Here is a 23,326-nt window from a genome sequence, read left to right as displayed (position 1 = left end):
CTTATATGCAAACTGGGGGTCCGTGACAAATCCATTAATGGCAGCTGTAACCACTATAATGATGATCCAACATCCCCTGGCAGATACTTGGTATCAGAACCCGTGGTCCCTCTACACATGCAGGGCACATAGATCATGTGACACAGGACCCCTTAAAACTTGCAGGGCCGGAGGCTCCAGCATACACTCTGTAATGCTTACCTTTTCCGGAGTAATGCTCAGGGGGTAAATCGAAGGGAACAGGGAATGTTCCTCCAGAATCTTCCTTATTGGAGTAGATATTCAGCCTCACCTGGAAGGTCCCACTGGGGAGGTCCTGCACAGAAGAACAGAGGATTTCAGGAATCTTCACCTCGTGAGACAATCAATCAGGGAGGAGAAGATAAAGTAGCAAGAAGCGTAAAGTGACCTCTAATATCAGAGCAGCCGAGGAGACATAAAAGTGAAAAATGACAAACACCAATTTATTTGTCCGCCACTGAGCGGAATGAACATGGAGGAGGTCAACCTGTGGCCCGTCTATACATACACGTGACTCAGAGGAGACGACGTTACGTGTTCAGATGAATCTTATACCATCTTGAATACATTTTAATCATTACTTTTCTTTAAACCACAGATTAGAAGTTATAACCAGCGAGGGTCCCACAAAGATCACCAGTAGGAACCACCAACACCCTCTGATACTTGGAGAGTTGAGGTGAGCAGCGTCCATCTAAAGGCCCCGTCTCACATAGCGAGATCGCTAGCGAGATCGCTGCTGAGTCACAAGTTTTGTGACGCAACAGCGACCTCAGTAGCGATCTCGCTATGTGTGACACGTACCAGCGATCAGGCCCCTGCTGCGAGATCGCTGGTCGTGTCAGAATGGCCTGGACCTTTTTTTGGTCGTTGAGGTCCCGCTGACATCGCTGAATCGGTGTGTGTGACACCGATCCAGCGATGTCTTCACTGGTAACCAGGGTAAACATCGGGTTACTAAGCGCAGGGCCGCGCTTAGTAACCCGATGTTTACCCTGGTTACCAGCGTAAATGTAAAAAAAAAACAAACACTACCTACTCACCATCTGATGTCCGTCAGGTCCCTTGGCGTCTGCTTCCTGCTCTGACTGAGCCGCCGTAAAGTGAGAGCACAGCAGTGACGTCACCGCTGCGCTCTGCTCTCAGCTCTCACTGTACGGCGGCTCAGTCAGAGCAGGAAGCAGACGCCAAGGGACCTGACGGACATCAGATGGTGAGTAGGTAGTGTTTGTTTTTTTTTACATTTACGGTGGTAACCAGGGTACACATCGGGTTACTACGCGCGGCCCTGCGCTTAGTAACCCGATGTTTACCCTGGTTACCCGGGTGCTGCAGGGGGACTTCGGCATCGTTGAAGACAGTTTCAACGATGCCGAAGTCGTTCCCCTGATCGTTTGGTCGCTGGAGAGAGCTGTCTGTGTGACAGCTCCCCAGCGACCACACAGCGACGCTGCAGCGATCAGCATCGTTGTCTGTATCGCTGCAGCGTCGCTGTGTGAGACGGGGCCTTAACACCCTGATCACTTCTATGAGTATCAGCAGAAAAAAAAAAAAACACAGGAAAAGGTCAGAACTAGAAGAATATCTTTGTCCTCCTTGTCAAGATCTCTGCTTGATGTCAGTAAATGGAAGCAGATTGTAAACCTGTTTTGGCCTAATCCTGCGGAACGCTTCTTAAAACAAAAAGATGGCTCTCTCCTGCCCCGATAGTCCATCATAGAATCATTTAGGACCAGATTACTGTAATCAAGTAACAATAAAACTTCTGCAACTGGAACACTGCGTTTCATATCCTCAGGGTTTTTCAGACTGGATTGCTGTCAGTGACCGGAAACATACAGTCAGAGGCTGAATACAAACAGGCCTAATCCTGCTCACACAGCTGGGAGCCAGTGTCATGCTGAATGAGACAAGTCCCAGTATCTGATGGATCTGCAGTGACGCAAGGCAGAGCGTTGTACGGAGATGGCGTCACACAGGGATTGTAGCAGGATTGCTGTGAGGAACCTTGTAGCTACGGACACGTGGGAATTGATTTGCCAGCGCAGCTTCAGGCGTTTACTGATCTCTGCCAGAGACGATATTATCTAACTGCGCAACACAAATGCAGAATATAAAGTGAGGATATCAGAAGCCTGCGTCACCGTCCGGCGATAACAAGAAAATGTGCACAGCTCCGCTACAATATGTCTGACAGGAGAGGACAGGAACACAGGATGGACCCCACACCCGATATCTGCACCCCTATTTCATGTGCATTAAATGTCTACAGCTCAATGTTATCGGCCACTAAGGCATTATTATAGTATAGTATTATATTCTTGTACATAGGGAGAAGTATTATAGTAGTTATATTCTTGTACATAGGGGGCAGTATTATAGTAGTTACATTCTTGTACATAGGAGCAGTATTATAGCAGTTATATTCTTGTACATAGGAGCAGTATTATAGTAGTTATATTCTTGTACATAGGGGCAGTATTATAGTAGTTATATTCGTGTACATAGGGGGAAGTATTATAGTAGTTCTATTCTTGTACATAGGAGCAGTATTATAGTAGCTATATTCGTGTACATAGGAGGAATATTATAGTAGTTATATTCTTGTATATAGAGGCAGTATTATAGCAGTTATATTCGTGTACATAGGGGAAGTATTATAGTAGTTACATTCATCTACATAGGAGACAGTATTATAGTAGTTATATTCTTGTACATAGGAGCAGTATTATAGTAGTTATATTATTGTACATAGGGGCAGTATTATAGTATTTATGTTCTTGTACATAGGGGCAGCATTATAGTAGTTATATTCTTGTACATAGGAGCAGTATTATAGTAGTTATATTCTTGTACATAGGGGCAGTATTATAGTAGTTATATTCGTGTACATAGGGGGAAGTATTATAGTAGTTCTATTCTTGTACATAGGAGCAGTATTATAGTAGCTATATTCGTGTACATAGGAGGAATATTATAGTAGTTATATTCTTGTATATAGAGGCAGTATTATAGCAGTTATATTCGTGTACATAGGGGAAGTATTATAGTAGTTACATTCATCTACATAGGAGACAGTATTATAGTAGTTATATTCTTGTACATAGGAGCAGTATTATAGTAGTTATATTATTGTACATAGGGGCAGTATTATAGTATTTATGTTCTTGTACATAGGGGCAGCATTATAGTAGTTATATTCTTGTACATAGGAGCAGTATTATAGTAGTTATATTCTTGTACATAGGGGCAGTATTATAGTAGTTATATTCGTGTACATAGGGGGAAGTATTATAGTAGTTCTATTCTTGTACATAGGAGCAGTATTATAGTAGCTATATTCGTGTACATAGGAGGAATATTATAGTAGTTATATTCTTGTATATAGAGGCAGTATTATAGCAGTTATATTCGTGTACATAGGGGAAGTATTATAGTAGTTACATTCATCTACATAGGAGACAGTATTATAGTATTATATTCTTGCACATAGCAGCTGTATTATAGTAGTTATATTATTGTACATAGGGGCAGTATTATAGTATTTATGTTCTTGTACATAGGGGCAGCATTATAGTAGTTATATTCTTGTACATAGGAGCAGTATTATAGTAGTTATATTCTTGCACATAGGGGCAGTATTATAGTAGTTATATTCTTGTACATAGGGGCAGTATTATAGTAGTTATATTCTTGTACATAGGGGCAGTATTATAGCAGTTATATTCCTGTACATAGGAGCAGTATTATAGCAGTTATATTCTTGTACATAGGAGGAGTATTATAGTAGTTATATTCCTGTACATAGGGGCAGTATTATAGTAGTTATATTCTTGTACATAGGGGACAGTATTATATTCCTGTTCATAGCAGCTGTATTATAGTAGTTATATCTTCTACATAGGGGCAGTATTATAGTAGTTATATTTGTGTACATAGGGGGAAGTATTATAGTAGTTATATTCTTGTACATAGAGGGCAGTATTATAGTAGTTATATTCTTGTACATACAGTTGTGGCCAAAAGTATTGACACCCCTGCAATTCTGTCAGATAATACTCAGTTTCTTCCTGAAAATGATTGCAAACACAAATTCAATGATATTATTATCTTCATTTAATTTGTCTTTAATGAAAAAACACAAAAGAGAATGAAGAAAAAAGCAAAACATTGATCATTTCACACAAAACTCCAAAAATAGGCCAGATAAAAGTATTGGCACCCTCAGCCTAATACTTGGTTGCACAACCTTTAGCCAAAATAACTGAAACCAACCGCTTCCGGTAACCATCAATGAGTTTCTTACAATGCTCTGCTGGAATTTTAGACCATTCTTCTTTGGCAAACTGCTCCAGGTCCCTGATATTTGAAGGGTGCCTTCTCCAAACTGCCATTTTTAGATCTCTCCACAGGTGTTCTATGGGATTCAGGTCTGGACTCATTGCTGGCCCCTTTAGAAGTCTCCAGTGATTTCTTTCAAACCATTTTCTAGTGCTTTTTGAAGTGTGTTTTGGGTCATTGTCCTGCTGGAAGACCCATGACCTCTGAGGGAGACCCAGCTTTCTCACACTGGGTCCTACATTATGCTGCAAAATTTGTTGGTAGTCTTCAGACTTCAAAATGCCATGCACACGGTCAAGCAGTCCAGTGCCAGAGGCAGCAAAGCAACCCCAAAACATCAGGGAACCTCCGCCATGTTTGACTGTAGGGACCGTGTTCTTTTCTTTGAATGCCTCTTTTTTTCCTCCTGTAAACTCTATGTTGATGCCTTTGCCCAAAAAGCTCTACTTTTGCCTCATCTGACCAGAGAACATTCTTCTAAAACATTTTAGGCTTTTTCAGTTAAGTTTTGGCAAACTCCAGCCTGGCTTTTTTATGCCTCGGGGTAAGAAGTGGTGTTTTCCTGAGTCTCCTACCATACAGTCCCTTTTCATTCAGACGCCGACGGATAGTACGGGTTGACACTGTTGTACCCTCGGACTGCAGGGCAGCTTGAACTTGTTTGGATGTTAGTCGAGGTTCTTTATACAACATTCTCACAATCTTGTGTTGAAATCTCTTGTCAATTTTTCTTTTCGTCCACATCTAGGGAGGTTAGCCACAGTGCCATGGGCTTTAAACTTCTTGATGACACTGCACACGGTAGACACAGGAACATTCAGGTCTTTGGAGATGGACTTGTAGCCTTGAGATTGCTCATGCTTCCTCACAATTTGGTTTCTCAAGTCCTCAGACAGTTCTTTGGTCTTCTTTCTTTTCTCCATGCTCAATGTGGTACACACAAGGACACAGGACAGAGGCTGAGTCAACTTTAATCCATGTCAACTGGCTGCAAGTGTGATTTAGTTATTGCCAACACCTGTTAGGTTCCATAGGTAAGTTACAGGTGCTGTTAATTACACAAATTAGAGAAGCATCACATGATTTTTCGAACAGTGCCAATACTTTTGTCCACCCCCTTTTTTATGTTTGGTGTGGAATTATATCCAATTTGGCTTTAGGACAATTCTTTTTGTGCTTTTTAATTTAAGACAAATTAAATGAAGATAATAATACCAAAGAATTTGTGTTTGCAACCATTTTCAGGAAGAAACTGAGTATTATCTGACAGAATTGCAGGGGTGTCAATACTTTTGGCCACAACTGTAGGGGGCAGTATTATAGTAGTTATATTTTGGTACATAGGGGGCAGTATTATAGTAGTTATATTCTTGTACATAGGGGACACCATTATAGTATTATATTTTTGTACATATGAGCAATATTATAGTAGTTATATTCTTGGGCATAGGGGCACTATTATAGTATGATATTCTTGTATATAGGGGGCAGCATTATAGTAGTTACATTCTTGGAGTACATCGGGAGCAGCATTATAATAGTTATATTCTTGTACACAGGAGCAGTATTATAGTAGTTATATTCTAGTGCAACGATAAACATGAATGCAGATAACCCTAAATGAAGCCCCTCAGTTACTTTCTCTCAGTGTCGTGCTCTCGCGGGTCAGACACTTGTGTTACACATCACTCAGCGATCAGTGTAAATAGGAAGCTCTGATGTTTTCTTTCCTTACACCCCCTGCTGTAAGGACCAGAAAATACAAGTAGCATCTACATAACCCATAACCAGATATTAAGTCTTGTAGTTATTCTCGTATCCATTCACAAGAGAGAAATCAGCGCCCCATTAACCAGGCAGGAGTGCTGCATTACCGCTCTGTGTATTCATACAGCAGAGGTAGAAATAGCAGTTAATGTAGAATTACAGGGTATTAAGATATCACATAGTGTAGTTTTTGTTCGCATGAGACTGTAATTCACTGTTATACAGACGCTGAGTGAATATTGCAGCCACAAATGTTGTAAGTAAAGGCTCGCAGGAGGCAGTTATCAAGGACAGGATCAATTATACAGTCAAAAGCATATAATGATACCTGGTAGGCTGCAACCCATGGTGACCTTGCAGACGGAAACGCCGCACACTGCGTATATAATGCTACATGCCCGACATTATGGGGGCCGCACTGAGAAAGGTGAAGCAAGCGCCAACATTTCCTGTAATCACATAGTCTGCAATACAAATTAGGGAATGACCCAGAGGCCAGAACAGTAAAAATGGCAATAAAACCAGCAGCTCCCCCAAAAGAAGCTGCATCACATACCGACAGTGAGAGGACATGAGTACAGAGACGTAATCCAGAACATCGGACCCGGACCATTCTCAGTGAAGTCATTGATGAATTGTATAGGAGGGTGCAAAAAAGATATCAGCAGTGACATCACTGAGAATGCCTCCTATCCATCACTAGAGATCAGAGGTGATATCACTGAGAATGCCTCCTATCCATCACTAGAGATCAGAGGTGACATCACTGAGAATGCCTCCTATCCATCACTAGAGATCAGAGGTGACATCACTGAGAATGCCTCCTATCCATCACTAGAGATCAGAGGTGACATCACTGAGAATGCCTCCTATCCATCACTAGAGATCAGCAGTGACATCACTGAGAATGCCTCCTATCCATCACCAGAGATCAGCAGTGACATCACTGAGAATGCCTCCTATCCATCACTAGAGATCAGCAGTGACATCACTGAGAATGCCTCCTATCCATCACTAGAGATCAGCGGTGACATCACTGAGAATGCCCCCTATCCATCACCAGAGAACAGCGGTGACATCACTGAGAATGCCTCCTATCCATCACTAGAGATCAGCGGTGACATCACTGAGAATGCCTCCTATCCATCACTAGAGATCAGAGGTGACATCACTGAGAATGCCTCCTATCCATCACTAGAGATCAGAGGTGACATCACTGAGAATGCCTCCTATTCATCACTAGAGATCAGCAGTGACATCACTGAGAATGCCTCCTATCCATCACTAGAGATCAGTGGTGACATCACTGAGAATGCCCCCTATCCATCACCAGAGAACAGCGGTGACATCACTGAGAATGCCTCCTATCCATCACTAGAGATCAGCAGTGACATCACTGAGAATGCCTCCTATCCATCACTAGAGATCAGCGGTGACATCACTGAGAATGCCCCCTATCCATCACCAGAGAACAGCGGTGACATCACTGAGAATGCCTCCTATCCATCACTAGAGATCAGCGGTGACATCACTGAGAATGCCTCCTATCCATCACTAGAGATCAGAGGTGACATCACTGAGAATGCCTCCTATCCATCACTAGAGATCAGAGGTGACATCACTGAGAATGCCTCCTATTCATCACTAGAGATCAGCAGTGACATCACTGAGAATGCCTCCTATCCATCACTAGAGATCAGCGGTGACATCACTGAGAATGCCTCCTATCCATCACTAGAGATCAGAGGTGACATCACTGAGAATGCCTCCTATTCATCACTAGAGATCAGCAGTGACATCACTGAGAATGCCTCCTATCCATCACTAGAGATCAGCGGTGACATCACTGAGAATGCCCCCTATCCATCACCAGAGAACAGCGGTGACATCACTGAGAATGCCTCCTATCCATCACTAGAGATCAGCGGTGACATCACTGAGAATGCCTCCTATCCATCACTAGAGATCAGCAGTGACATCACTGAGAATGCCTCCTATCCATCACTAGAGATCAGCGGTGACATCACTGAGAATGCCTCCTATCCATCACTAGAGATCAGCGGTGACATCACTGAGAATGCCTCCTATCCATCACTAGAGATCAGAGGTGACATCACTGAGAATGCCTCCTATCCATCACTAGAGATCAGCGGTGACATCACTGAGAATGCCTCCTATCCATCACTAGAGGTCAGCGGTGACATCACTGAGAATGCCTCCTATCCATCACTAGAGATCAGCAGTGACATCACTGAGAATGCCCCCTATCCATCACTAGAGATCAGCGGTGACATCACTGAGAATGTCTCCTATGCATCACTAGAGATCAGCGGTGACATCACTGAGAATGCCTCCTATCCATCACTAGAGATCAGCGGTGACATCACTGAGAATGTCTCCTATGCATCACTAGAGATCAGCGGTGACATCACTGAGAATGCCTCCTATCCATCACTAGAGATCAGCGGTGACATCACTGAGAATGCCAACTGTCCATCATTGGAGATAAGCGGTAACATTATAGGATTTGCTGTGTTATTGACTAGTGATGAGCGAGTATATTCGTTGCTTGGGTTTTCGCGAGCACGCTCGGGTGGTCTCCGAGTATTTGTGAGTGCTCGGATATTTAGTTTTTGTTGACGCAACTGCATGATTTACGGCTGCTAGACAGCTTGAATAAATGTGGGGATTCCCTAGCAACCCCCACATGTACTCAGGCTGGCAGCCGTAAATCATGCAGCTGCGGTTGACAAATACTAAATCTCCGAGCACTCACAAACACTCAGAGACCACCCAAGCATGCTCGCGAAAACCCGAGCAACGAGTATATTCGCTCATCACTATTAGTGACTTATTTGCCTCCTGAGCAGTGCTCCAATCTACATAGGTTAGATAACAGACATTAGGGGCTCCAGTTATAAACTCACAAAGGCAGATGGCATGAATAAGACCCCCAATTCATAGGAGCGGATAAACAGCTGGCTCCCGTTCTTCTCCAGAGACCCCCACGCTGCTTTGGAAAGGTTTGCACTGGGAAAACAAAAAAAAACACACTGTCAAAATTAGAACTTAACATACATTCTACAATACAAAATACCCCCACAAACATTTACATCCAGAGCTGCAATCACAAAGCTGCTGGTGTCCTGTGCACAGAGTGAGCACTGATTCTGTCATTAGAGCCTGGGGAATTTCGTCAGAAGCTCTGAAAGTGACTAGGGCAATAGGCCTGGATCTGCACAGGAGAGTGGCAAAGCAGAGCTGCGGCGCAGTGTTGTACAGTAGAAGGTACAGGGAGCCTGTGCAGCGTACGGTGCCCCTCTGATCAATGACTGGTGATGTCACTGCCCCCGTGTATCCACATCAGCTGCATTGTTCTACAGCAGAAAGGTCACTCGCATTAGAAGCGGTCAATGCACAACATGACAACCTGTCAAGCACAATGCAACGGCATGAAACGCTTTGCCTCTCGTTCTCGATAAATCAGGGTAAAGGACACATTCGGAGCAGCGGCCTCACTGCGCCAGCTCCGGCTGAGAATAGCCCCAGGGTGCAGAGTCTGCGTTCCCTGATAATCTGCATTTTGCAGAGGAGGTCCTTTAATAGACCCCTGTATATCAGTGGCTGAGAACGATGCCGAGGCCCCGGGAGTGGCTGCGCACTGCACCACTTATTACTTATCGGAGCTGACATCAGAACCCAAATATTGATAAGCACCACAAATTGGATGGAAGCTCTCGATTACATCAAACAGTGGAAAACTCATACTTCTCACAGCTGAGGGATTGTTACAATTGCATCCAGTGTAGATAATACTGTGATTGAAGACTGATACAGTGCAAACTATTAAGGATTCATTTGTCTGCACAATATACATTTGTAACAAACTCTCAGTTGTGAGCCAGGTTAAGGAGCTTGACCATAAATGCACAATCCCTCAGTTTGACTGCTGGCACCTCCACAGATCCTGATAACGTGGGCTCACTCTGCGCTGTATGAATGGGGTCATAGCAAGCAACCACCATATCCGCACATGCTCACTCTGGGACCCCTATTCTCATGATGGGTGGGGGTCCAACAGGTCAAACCCCAGGGATCCTACAATTATTACCTATGAGGTGTCTGAGTGATCCAGGTTGTTTAATGGACCTCTCCTTTAAGTCTGTACAGGAATTGAGCCCCTTTGTTTAAACAGTGTTTACAGTCACTGACTGCAAGCAGAGGTCTTGAAAATGGTGAGGAACTGAAGGTGAGATTACTTCTATGCAAATAATAGTAACATTGTTATTCATATAAAACCCGAAATTTTACATGCAGAAGCCCCCACAATTGCATCAAGCCTTGTTGTCAGCGCAAAGACAAAAAGCGCCGACAAGGATTGAGTCCTCCGGCCCAAATGCATGCAGTGAATGACGGGAGAGTGAAGGGAGAGTGTCTTGGGAAGGAGCTGCGCTCGTCAACACATTTGTGGGACTGCGGGTAAACGACTAGAAAAGTCGCAATTACGCCTCATTACCGTGATACAGGATTCCTCGCGCCTCAAGAACTTAAGGAGACATGGAATGTCACAAATCGCAACGAAACGGCTGTTGCCATAGCAACACAATACAGTTCACTGCAATCTCACAGAAAACTGCTATACGGGCAACTCCAGGCAACAGGATGAGAATTCAGTATATCCTTCCCTTCACAATGCGTCTCGTTACCATCAATAAAATCCTTGCTTACCCGGGTCCTGCATTTCTATAATCGCTCTGGTGTATAAATGGGGTGAAACAAGTATTGAACAAGTCACCTATTTTCTAAGTAAATCTATTTGTCAAAGTGCTATTCACATGAAATCCTCCCCAAGATGTCGGTAACAACCCATCCAATACACACAGGTAAAGAAATCACCATAGATGTTCATAAATTTAAAAAATAAAAGCACTGGAAAGTCCTGACATGCGCTGAAATGTAACTAGAAAGCAATCCTGTCACTTGGTGACAAATAATATCAGCTGGTTCAACTGATGGCCGATATAAAGGAGTCTCATTACCAAGCTGTCACACAAGAAACAGCTCATGATGGGGAAAACCATTGAGACGTCTCAAGACCTTCAGAACATTATTGTTGCAAAACATACTGATGGCATTGGTCACAGAAGAATTTGTAAACTACTGAAGGTTCCAGTAAGCACTTCTGGGGCTTTAATCCGGAAATTAAAACACACAATTTCATCATAAATGGGCCAAAAGCAGGTGCTCCCTGCAAGATTTCAAACAAGAAGATTGAAAAGTTACCAAAAAGGTTTCCATGAGCCAAGGACAACTGTAGAGAGCTACAGAAAGACATGGAATCAGCAGGTACAATTTTTCATGGAAAAAATAAGTAATGCACTCAACCTAAATGGCCTGTATGCACACTCACCATGCAACCTCCGTGACCTGTATGCACGCTCACCACGCAACCTCCGTGACCTGTATTGCACTCTCACCACGCAACCTGTGGCCTGTATGCACGCTCACCACGCAACCTCCGTGACCTGTATGCACTCTCACCACGCAACCTCCGTGGCCTGTATGCATGCTCACCACGCAAGACTCCATTACTGAACTAAAAGCATGATCAAGCCCGTGTAACGTGTGCTCAACAAGATTTAGTCAAGCCAGTAAAAATAATGGGAGAATATAGTCTGGTCAGATGAGACCAAAATTGAGCTCTTTGGATGCCATAACACACCATGTCTGGAGGCCAAAAAGCACTGCATGCCAGCCCAAAAACACCATACCAGCAGTGAAGTGTGGAGGCTGTTTTTCAGCATAAGGTACTGGCAGACTTCATATAGTTGAAGAAGAATGAAGGTACAAATGTATCAAGACAATCTTGATAAAAATCTGCTGCCATCTACCAGGATGATTAAGATGAAATGAGGGGGGGACATTCCAGCAAGACAATGATCTCAAAGAGAAAGATGAGCAAACTCTCAATTGGTTTCAGAGAAGGAAAATAAATCTGCTAGAATGGCCGAGCCGATCACCAGACCGGAATCTAATGGAACATGTATGGAAGGAACTAAAGCTCAGAGTTCATAGAAGAAGCCCACGGGACATTCAGTATGTGAAGAGGATGTGTGGAGAAGAATGGGCCAAAATCACACCTGTGACTAGTTTCTCTATACAGGGGGCGTCTTGAAAATTCATCACCAACAAAGGCTTTTGTATGAAGTATTGATTACATTTCGGTAACGTGTTCAATACGCTTCCCGGTGTCATTTCTCATTATTAACTTGTGGCCATGTATGGTGATTTATTTGCCTGTGTGGATTGGATGGGTTGTTACCGATATCTTGGGGGAGAATTTCATGTCAATAGCACTTTGAAAAATAGATTTACTTAGAAAATTGGTGACGTGCAATACCTGCTGTATATCAGATCCAGGAAAGCTGAGTGACAATGGGGCTAATGTAAGAGGAGATACTGTGCAGGTCCATGGAAAACAACGCAATGCAGGCTGCAAAGAGGCCCTACAAAGGCCAAACAATCCACGAAAACTGGCAAAAGATGAGGACAAATAAAACCAGCTGCTGACAAAAGTGCCACAGAAGCCGCCCACAGCTCCATTCCACCCGCCACCCCCTGGAGGTCTGAGCTGATACTGCGACTTGATATAATCAGCTGCTTGTTGCTTAGAGACCCACAAAGTATTGTATCTCTCCACACAGGAAAATCAGCACTTAAAGAGACAAACTATAGTCATTGCAGAACTGCTCCGGAAGCAGCCACCAAAACCCAGAACCTTGAATTATTATGGTGAGCGCAGCTCTGGAGTATATAACAGGATAAAACTCAGGACCAGTAATGTAATGTATGTACACAGTGACTGCACCAGCAGAATAGTGAGTGCAGCTCTGGGGTATAATACAGGATGTAACTCAGGATCAGTAATGTAATGTATGTACACAGTGACTGCACCAGTAGAATAGTGAGTACAGCTCTGGAGTATAATACAGGAGGTAACTCAGGATCAGTACAGGATCAGTAATGTATGTACACAGTGACTGCACCAGCAGAATAGTGAGTGCAGCTCTGGGGTATAATACAGGAGGTAACTCAGGATCAGTACAGGATCAGTAATGTATGTACACAGTGACTGCACCAGTAGAATAGTGAGTACAGCTCTGGAGTATAATACAGGAGGTAACTCAGGATCAGGATCAGTAATTTAATGTATGTACACAGTGACTGCACCAGTAGAATAGTGAGTACAGCTCTGGGGTATAATACAGGAGGTAACTCAGGATCAGTAATGTAATGTATGTACACAGTGACTGCACCAGTAGAATAGTGAGTACAGCTCTGGAGTATAATACAGGAGGTAACTCAGGATCAGTAATGTAATGTATGTACACAGTGACTGCACCAGTAGAATAGTGAGTACAGCTCTGGGGTATAATACAGGATGTAACTCAGGATCAGTAATGTAATGTATGTACACAGTGACTGCACCAGTAGAATAGTGAGTGCTGCTCTGGAGTATAATACAGGATGTAACTCAGGATCAGTAATGTAATGTATGTACACAGTGACTGCACCAGTAGAATAGTGAGTACAGCTCTGGGGTAAAATAAAGGATGTAACTCAGGATAAGTAATGTAATGTATGTACACAGTGACTGCACCAGCAGAATAGTGAGTGCAGCTCTGGAATATAATACAGGATAAGTACTGCAGTGTAATGGATATACAAATTTACTTGTGAAGTACATTTCCTAGAAAACAAGCATCCGCAGATAAGCGGCGCCCACCCACCGCTTGTCAACATGCAAACTACATAGCATTATAAATGAACCTCGGTCATGGACTCCTAGCAACCCCATCCCAGTGAGAATTCCCTGCCCGATAGTGAATGGCGGCAAGCTCCATGTATTTGCAGGATGATATTTTGCATTTTTTGTTACTCTTTACAATTAAAAAAAGACAAGCCATAATGAAAATCTTTTATATAAGACTGCAGGAAATCTCGCTGCCATCGCTATGGAAACTTGGGGTAAGAGCGCCACTTGCCGCTCTGAACTCTTCACATACTTGAGGGTCGCTGAGCCGTATTCCAGCTGAGAGCAACTGACGCCTCCATGTACACAGGAACTTGTGCTACTGCTTAACCCCTTCATGACCCAGCCTATTTTGACCTTAATGACCTGGCCATTTTTTGCAATTCTGACCACTGTCCCTTTATGAGGTAATAACTCAGGAACGCTTCAACGGATCGTAGCGATTCTGAGACTGTTTTTTTGTGACATATTGGGCTTCATGTTAGTGGTAAATTTAGGTCTATAATTTCTGCGTTTATTTGTGAAAAAAAACGGAAATTTGGCGAAAATTTTCGCAATTTTCACATTTTGAATTTTTATTCTGTTAAATCAGAGTTATGTGACACAAAATAGTTAATAAATAACATTTCCCACATGTCTACTTTACATCAGCACAATTTTGGAAACAACATTTTTTTTTGCTAGGAAGTTATAAGGGTTAAAATTTGACCAGTGATTTCTCATTTTTACAACAAAACTTACAAAACCATTTTTTTTAGGGACCACCTCACATTTGAAGTCAGTTTGAGGGTTCTATATGGCTGAAAATACCCAAAAGTTACACCATTCTAAAAACTGCACCCCTCAAGGTGCTCAAAACCACATTCAAGAAGTTTGTTAACCCTTCAGGTGTTTCACAGCAGCAGAAGCAACATGGAAGGAAAAAATGAACATTTAACTTTTTAGTCACAAAAATGATCTTTTAGCAACAATTTTTTTATTTTCCCAAGGGTACAAGGAGAAACTGGACAACGAAAGTTGTTGTCCAATTTGTCCTGAGTACGCTGATACCTCATATGTGGGGGTAAACCACTGTTTGGGCGCACGGCAGGGCTCGGAAGGAGCGCCATTTGACTTTTTGAATGAAAATTTGGCTCCAATCTTTAGCGGACACCATGTCGCGTTTGGAGAGCCCCCGTGTGCCTAAACATTGGAGCTCCCCCACAAGTGACCCCATTTTGGAAACTAGACCCCCCAAGGAACTAATCTAGATGCCAGTGGCGTAACTACAAAGTTATGGGCCCCGGTGCGAACTTCCAAATGGGGCCCCCCCCGCCATAAAATTCAATGTAAGCCCCATAGAATACAATGCAGCCCCCCTCATAGTATAATGCAGCCCCTCCATACAGGGGCAGTGACAAAGACACGAGCAAATGGTGACGAGGGGGCAGAGGAGAGGGAACAAGGGGGCAAGGAAGACAGGCACTAGGGGACACATGGGGGCTAGGAGGCAGGGGAGAAGGATACAAGGGGTCTAGTGGGCAAGGGAGACTGACACAAGTGGGCAAGGGAGACTGACACAAAGGGCACACGGGGACTAGTGGACAAGAGAGACTGGCACACGGGGACACGGACTAGTGGGCAAGGGAGACTGACACACGGGGAATAGTGGGCAAGGGAGACTGATACAAGGGGACTAGTGGGCAATGGAGACTGACACACGGGGACAAGGGACAAGCACAAGGGGACAAGGGAGACAGGCACAAGGGGACACATAGGGACTAGTGAGCAAGAGACTGACACAAGGGGACAAGGGATACAAGCACAAGGGGACACACAGGGACAAGTGGGAAAGGGAGACTGACACACAGGGACTAGTGGGCAAAGGAGACTGACACAAGCACAAGGGGACAAAGGAGACTGACACAAGCACAAGGGGACATAGGAGACAGGCACATGGGGACACACAGGGACTAATGGGCAAGGGAGACTGGCACACGGGGACACAAGCATAAGGGAGACAGGCTCAAGGGGACACACAGGGACTAATGGGCAAGGGAGACTGGCACATGGGGACACAAGCATAAGGGAGACAGGCTCAAGGGGACTCACGGCCCCCTGACCTGCCAGAGCCGCTTGCAGCTGCGACCGTAGTAGTTACGCCGCTGCCTCACACACACACATACTACAGATATCACACACACACATCATACTACAGATATCACACACACACACATCAGTTATTACACACACTACAGATATCACACACACATCATATTACAGATATCACACACATACTACAGTTATCACACACACACACAGACATACTACAGATATCACACACACACACATCATACTACAGATATCACACACACACACACACACTACAGATAACACACACACACACACACTACAGATATCACACACACACACACACATACACACACTACAGATATCACACACACACACACATACACACACTACAGATATCACACACACACACATCATACTACAGATATCACACACACACTACAGATACCACACACACACACACACACACACACACACACACACACACACCAGAGATACCAGCTCATATACACAACTCACAATCTCCTCTCTGGTACAGGGGTGGCTGATGTAAACCGGCTGCAGCTCCTCAGCTTCTCCTGACTAAGGCTAGTTTCACACTAGCGTCGGGAACAACCCGTCGCTGTGCGTCGGGCCGACGTTCCCGACGCTAGTGTGGTCTCCGCCGCACAACGGGGGCAGCGGATGCATTTTTCCCACGCATCCGCTGCCCCATTGTGAGGTGCGGGGAAGTGCGGGGAGGTGGGGGCGGAGTTCCGGCCGCGCATGCGCGGTCGGAAAAAGTGGACCGTCGGGAGCAAAAAACGTTACATGTAAGGTTTTTTTTCCCGACGGTCCGCTACCACACGCCCAAGCGTCGCAAAACGGACGCGACGTTTCTCAATGCGTCGCAAATGCGTCGCTAATGTTAGTCTATGACGAAAAAACGTATCCAGCAAGAACTTTTGCTGGATGCGTATTTTCGGCAAAACGACGCATTTGCGACGTATTGCAGTTAACGCTAGTGTGAAACTAGCCTAAAGCGGCTCTGTCCCGCACCTCCCCCCTGCTCTCGCCTTCTGTCCCGGGGTTATTTTGGCTTTCTCTTAAAGGGAACCTGTCACCCCGTTTTTTCCGTATGAGATAAAAATACTGTTAAATAGGGCCTGAGCTGTGCATTGCAATAGTGTATTTTGTGGACCCCGATTACCCACCTATGCTGCCGAAATACGTTACCAAAGTAGTCGTTTTCGCCTGTCAATCAGGCTGGTCTGGTCAGATGGGCGTGGTGTCTTCCCCCAGATCTTGCTTAGTTTTCCGTTGGTGGCGTAGTGGTGTGCGCATGCCCAAGGTCCCGAATCCACTGCACAGGGGAGTGAAAATAGCGTGATGTGCGACATTTCATTGGTGATCGGTGGGGACGGCCATCTTCCTTTGGTCGCGCGTGCGCAGAAGCGGCGCTCTGCTGGCCGCGGCTTCAGGAAAATGGCCGCAGGATGCCGCGCGTGCCCAGATGGAGATCGCGGCGGCCATTTTCCTGAAGCAGAGATGCGACACCTCGTACACACCCGACTCCGCTCCGTACACCCCCGACTCCGCTCCGTACACCTCGTACACACCCGGCTCTGCTCCGTACACCTCATACACACCCGGCTCTGCTCCGTACACCTCATACACACCCGGCTCTGCTCCGTACACCTCATGCACACCCGGCTCTGCTCCGTACACCTCATACACACCCGGCTCCGCTCCGTACACCTCATACACACACGGCTCCGCTCTGTACACCTCATACACACACTGCTCTGCTACATCCACCCAAACCCCTCCTGACCTCACACAAAAGCTTACCCTCCTCCAGCATGATGACAAACAGCACTGTACTACTGTCCTGCACTACACGGAAGCCCTTGATCATGTGACTCCAACTCCTCCCCTCCTGTGACCTCATCCTAGGTCCTGTGCGCACAGAGCAGTGGCAGCTATAGTAGTGGTGTGCGGCTCTCTGCGGTGGAGGGGCTCTGCTGCGGGACAAGTGCAGTCCCACCCGTGATCGCGAGTGCACGCGCAGCAGGGCCTGTAAGGAAGAATTATTTAAAGGGCCGGCGGCCCATTTTGTAGCTTAGAGTTCTTAGGAGCCCGCCCAGTCTGCTGGACTGGGTGGGCCCCTAAGTACTGCGGGCCCCGTCGCAATTGCGACCCCTGCGACCGCGGTAGTTACGCCCCTGCTAGATGCATAGTGAGCACTTTAAACCCCCAGGTGCTTCACAGAAGTTTATAACGCAGAGCCGTGAAAATAAAAACATTTTTTTCTTTCCTCAAAAATTATTTTTTAGCCCGGAATTTTTTATTTTCCCAAGGGTAACAGGAGAAATTGGACCCCAAATGTTGTTGTCCAGTTTGTCCTGAGTACGCTGATACCCCATATGTGGGGGTAAACCACTGTTTGGGCACACATCGGGGTTCGGAAGGGAAGTAGTGACGTTTTGAAATGCAGACTTTGATGGAATGCTCTGCGGGCGTCACGTTGCGTTTGCAGAGCCCCTGATGTACCTAAACAGTAGAAACTCCCCACAAGTGACCCCATTTTGGAAACTAGACCCCCAAAGAAACTTATCTAGATGTGTGGTGAGCACTTTGAACCCCCAAGTGCTTCACAGAAGTTTAAAAAGCAGAGCCGTGAAAATAATAAATACGTTTTTTTTCCTCAAAAATAATTTTTTAGCCCAGAATTTTTTATTTTCCCAAGGGTAACAGGAGAAATTTGACCCCAAAAGTTGTTGTCCAGTTTCTCCTGAATACGCTGATACCCCATATGTGGGGGTAAACCACTGTTTGGGCACATGTCGGGACTCGGAAGTGAAGTAGTGATGTTTTGAAATGCAGACTTTGATGGAATGCTCTGCGGGCATCACATTGCGTTTGCAGAGGCCCTGATGTGCCTAAACAGTAGAAACCCCCCACAAGTGACCCCATTTTGGAAACTAGACCCCCAAAGGAACTTATCTAGATGTGTGGTGAGCACTTTGAACCCCAAGTGCTTCACATATGTTTATAACGCAGAGCCGTGAAAATAAAAACCATTTTTCTTTCCTCAAAAATAATTTTTTATTTTCCCAAGGGTTACAGGAGAAATTGGACCCCAAAAGTTGTTGTCCAGTTTCTCCTGAGTACGCTGGTACCCCATATGTGGGGGTAAACCACTGTTTGGGCACATGTCGGGGTTCGGAAGGGAGAGAGCACCATTTGACTTTTTCAACGCAAGATTGGCTGGAATCAATGGTGGCACCATGTCGCTTTTGGAGACCCTCTGATGTGCCTAAACAGTGGAAACCCCTCAATTCTAACTCCAACACTAACCTCAACACACCCCTAACCCTAATCCCAACCCTAACCGCAACACACCCCTAACCCTAGTCTTAACCCCAATTCCAACCCTAACTCTAAGGCTATGTGCCCACGTTGCGGATTTGTGTGCGGATTTTTCCGCACCGTTTTTGAAAAATCTGCAGGTAAAACACACTGCGCTTTACCTGCACATTTACCACGGATTTCCAGTGTTATTTGCGTGGATTTCACCTGCGGATTCCTATTATGGAGCAGGTGTAAAACACTGCGGAATCCGCACAAAGAATTGACATGCTGCGGAAAATACAACGCAGCGTTTCCGTGCTGTATTTTCCGCACCATGGGCACAGCGGATTTGGTTTTCCATAGGTTTACGTGGTACTGTAAACGTGATGGAAAACTGCTACGAATCCGCAGCGACCAATCCGCTGCGGATCCACAGCCAAATCCGCACCGTGTGCACATAGCCTGATTCTAACCCTAATTCCAACCCTAGCCCTAATTCTAACCCTAATTGTAACCCTAACCCTAATTGCAACCCTAACCCTAATTCTAACCCTAACCCTAATTCTAACCCTAATTCTAACCCTAACCCTAATTCTAGCCCTAGCCCTAATTCTAGCCCTAGCCCTAAGTGCAACCCTAGCCCTAAGTGCAACCCTAGCCCTAAGTGCAACCCTAGCCCTAAGTGCAACCCTAGCCCTAAGTGCAACCCTAGCGCTAAGTGCAACCCTAGCCCTAAGTGCAACCCTAGCCCTAAGTGCAACCCTAAGTGCAACCCTAAGTGCAACCCTAACCCTAAGTGCAACCCTAAGTGCAACCCTAGCCCTAAGTGCAACCCTAACCCTAAGTGTAACCCTAAGTGCAACCCTATCCCTAAGTGCAACCCTATCCCTAAGTGCAACCTTATCCCTAAGTGCAACCCTATCCCTAAGTGCAACCCTATCCCTAAGTGCAACCCTATCCCTAAGTGCAACCCTATCCCTAAGTGCAACCCTAACCCTACCCCTAACGGAAAAACAAAAATAAATATATTTTCTGTATTTTATTATTGTCCCTACCTATGGGGGTGATAAAGGGGGGGGGTTAATTACCATTTTTTTTATTTTGATCGCTGTGATAGGTTCTATCTATGGTTCTATCTATGGTAAAAGTTCCCACGCTCGAGTTCATATGAGGACATCCAGCAGAGGGCGCCTCACCGCAACTCAAGGTAACTACAGGTCATTCCCCTGCAATCCGTTCATTCCTGGGGGTTTTACAGCCACGAGCACTGCTTTAGCACAGCTCCTGGCTGTAAAATGATTTAACCCCTTCAGATGGATTTACTTCGTGGGACTTGACCTGCGCGTCGGAAGGTATGAGATATTGTTGAGTTTTTATTTTTCCTTTGTTACAGAACGAGGGTCATCAGGTGGATTACCAGTATAATAAAATATTACAACAACTTGTGTCTTTATTTCATTAAAATACTTGTAAATAATGTGTGTGTGTTTTATTAACCATTTCGTACTATTGGATTAATAATGGATAGGTGTCATAATTGACGCCTCTCCATTATTAATCTGGCTTAATGTCACCTTACAATAGCAAGGTGACATTAACCCTTCATTACCCCATATCCCACCGCTACACGGGAATGGGAAGAGAGAGGCCAAGTGCCAAAATAGGCGCATCTTCCAGATGTGCCTTTTCTGGGGTGGCTGGGGGCAGATGTTTGTAGCCGGGGGGGGGGGGGCTGTTAATATCTGCCCTCAGTCACTGGCTTTACCACTCTGGCGTAGAAAATTGCGCGGGAGCCCACGCCAATTTGTTCCGCCATTTAACCCTTTATTTTACAAGCTAGAGTGCCCACACTTTGCACATACACACTACTAACATTAGTAGTGTGGAATATGCAAAAAAAAAGGAATATGAGATGGTTTACTGTATGTAAACCATGTCTCATATCATGTCGGGTTTGTGAAGGAGAAATGAAAAGCCGGCAATTGAATTACCGGCTTTTCTATAGAACACTGATGCGTATTTCTCGCAAGTCACACTGCTGGTCCGTGTGTAATCCGTATTTTTCTCGCCCCCAAAGACTTTCATTGGCGACTTTTTTTTGCGCAATACGGTGACAAACGCAGCATGCTGCGATTTTGTACGGCCGTAGAAGACCGTATAATACGGATCCGTAAAATACGGCTGATAGGAGCTGGGCCATAGAGAATCATTGGGCCGTGTGTTATGCGTATTTTACGGGTGTATTTTCTGCGCTCATACGTCCGTAAAACCCGCCAGTGTGACGCCGGCCTTACTGACATGGGTCAACGACAGACTCCGCTCTGCTACATCATTGCTCATTTCTAATGTTACACGAACATGACAGATTCTGTTCCTTTAAACTACTCTGGGTGCAGCCAAGATACAAGCCATTGTCTGTGCATCCATCTTTCCCTCCCTTCCTTCCAAGAGCTGTAACTTTTTATTTTCCCCCATTGACATTGCTGTACGTTGCTTTATTGGCAGGACAAGCGGTTTATATTTATATATTGTTTTACTCTATTGTTTAGTCCTTTTTTGAGGTTTGAATCTGCAATCGCTTGTTATACAAATGGAGATACCCTAGGAATGTATATAGCCTGTACAACGGCCCACTGCACACAGGGGTACCCCAGTGACATTTGCTCTAAGGGGTTAAGCTACAAAGATTTCAACAAGTGCTCAGCGGGACATCCGGATATTCGGCAGGTGCAGAAAATTATTGGCGGCATTCAGCGGCGACATTTATTGTCTTGATTCTATTTATTTGGGAAGTGAAGCAAAAACAACAAATAAATCAATGTATTCCCGAGTACAGCAGAGCCTGCATTGTGTTCCGCACACAGCTTACATAAAAGGCGGTATAGATCCGAGGGGACGCTTTGTGTCAGGACAAAGGGTGCTGCAAACACAAGGACTGCGCTGCAATGCCAGCCGACAACCCGAGAAGTCACTGCAGGTCAAGTGATTGAGTTGTTGTCAGGATTAGTACAACACGTGCCTGACTAGAGGACTTCTGGAGTAATGGAAGCGAATGATCACTGTGTTATTACATAGGAGTGCACGTGATATTACTACATTATCTGTACTCAGACAGTTATCACTGTGTTATCTGTGGTGCTACATAGGACTGCAGGTGACATCTACATTATCTGTACTCAGAGAATTCTCACTGTGTTATCTGTGGTGTTACATAGGACTGCAGGGGACATCTATTACATTATCTACACAGATCTGAGAGGTTGGGATAGGAGACTAATATAAGGTTGTATCACATTATATAAACACAGCTTTCTACCTCGACACTAGGAACCACGCCAGCTCCCGGCAGTCCGGCGATACCCGCATGTAAGTCTTGATGTGGGGCATGGCTCTGCTGCGGCCTGAAGTTTCTGCCTTCCATTTGCTGCAATATAAAGGAACAGGGTCAGTGGAGAATTCAGTATTATCCATAGAATACAGTCTTGGACTGCTTCATATTTCCTGCTCTTTCAAGAAGAGTTTAACACACTCCTTATCAGAGCCAGGATTACAATGACTGATAACACCTTTACACAAAGCAGATAAAGGATCCACCAGTCAAAGTAGAGGATGCCATAGCTCATCCGCTCCTCCTCCCTACACATTGACATTTGAACACGCTCATTAGATGCTTCACTACTAGATAATGTGGATTTCCTGACAAAACAGGAAAAGGAGATTTTTGTGTACTCACCGTAAAATCTCTTTCTCTTCGCCTCTAATTGGGGGACACAGGACCATGGGTTTATGCTGCTGTCCACTAGGAGGTGACACTATGCATAATCTGAAAAAGATTAACCGTGGCTCCTCCTCTGCAGTATACACCCCTGGACAGCGTCAGCCTTCTCCAGTTTTGTGCAAAAGCATTAGGAGGAACGTAACATGAATAACATACCATGCCTATAAGAAGGCCACTATGTATGAGCTCAAAGAACAATATGA

General features: G+C 45.0%; 2 protein-coding genes across 3 annotated transcripts in view; both read right to left on the bottom strand.

Annotated features, from left to right (window-relative positions):
• The window catches only part of LOC143798623 (protein kinase C theta type-like), a 1,028,586-nt gene extending 1,011,239 nt beyond the window's left edge, over positions 1-17,347 (bottom strand). Inside the window, exon 1 of the mRNA XM_077281120.1 lies at positions 17,228-17,347. The gene's annotated coding sequence lies outside the window, so the exon portion shown is untranslated. The remainder of the gene's footprint in view (positions 1-17,227) is intronic.
• Positions 1-23,326, bottom strand: part of TDP1 (tyrosyl-DNA phosphodiesterase 1) — a 79,675-nt gene that overhangs the window by 10,702 nt on the left and 45,647 nt on the right. For both annotated transcript variants that reach the window (XM_077267702.1, XM_077267695.1), the window contains exons 13-15: positions 22,662-22,769; positions 9,057-9,159; positions 202-316 (exon numbers count right to left, since the gene is read on the bottom strand). In XM_077267702.1, the coding sequence (XP_077123817.1) occupies positions 202-316; positions 9,057-9,159; positions 22,662-22,769 (326 nt within the window). The remainder of the gene's footprint in view (positions 1-201; positions 317-9,056; positions 9,160-22,661; positions 22,770-23,326) is intronic.

The sequence above is a fragment of the Ranitomeya variabilis genome, chromosome 1, assembly GCF_051348905.1.
Source record: "Ranitomeya variabilis isolate aRanVar5 chromosome 1, aRanVar5.hap1, whole genome shotgun sequence".
NCBI classification, from domain to species: Eukaryota; Metazoa; Chordata; class Amphibia; order Anura; family Dendrobatidae; genus Ranitomeya; species Ranitomeya variabilis.
This window is presented reverse-complemented; position numbering and strand designations above follow the sequence as displayed.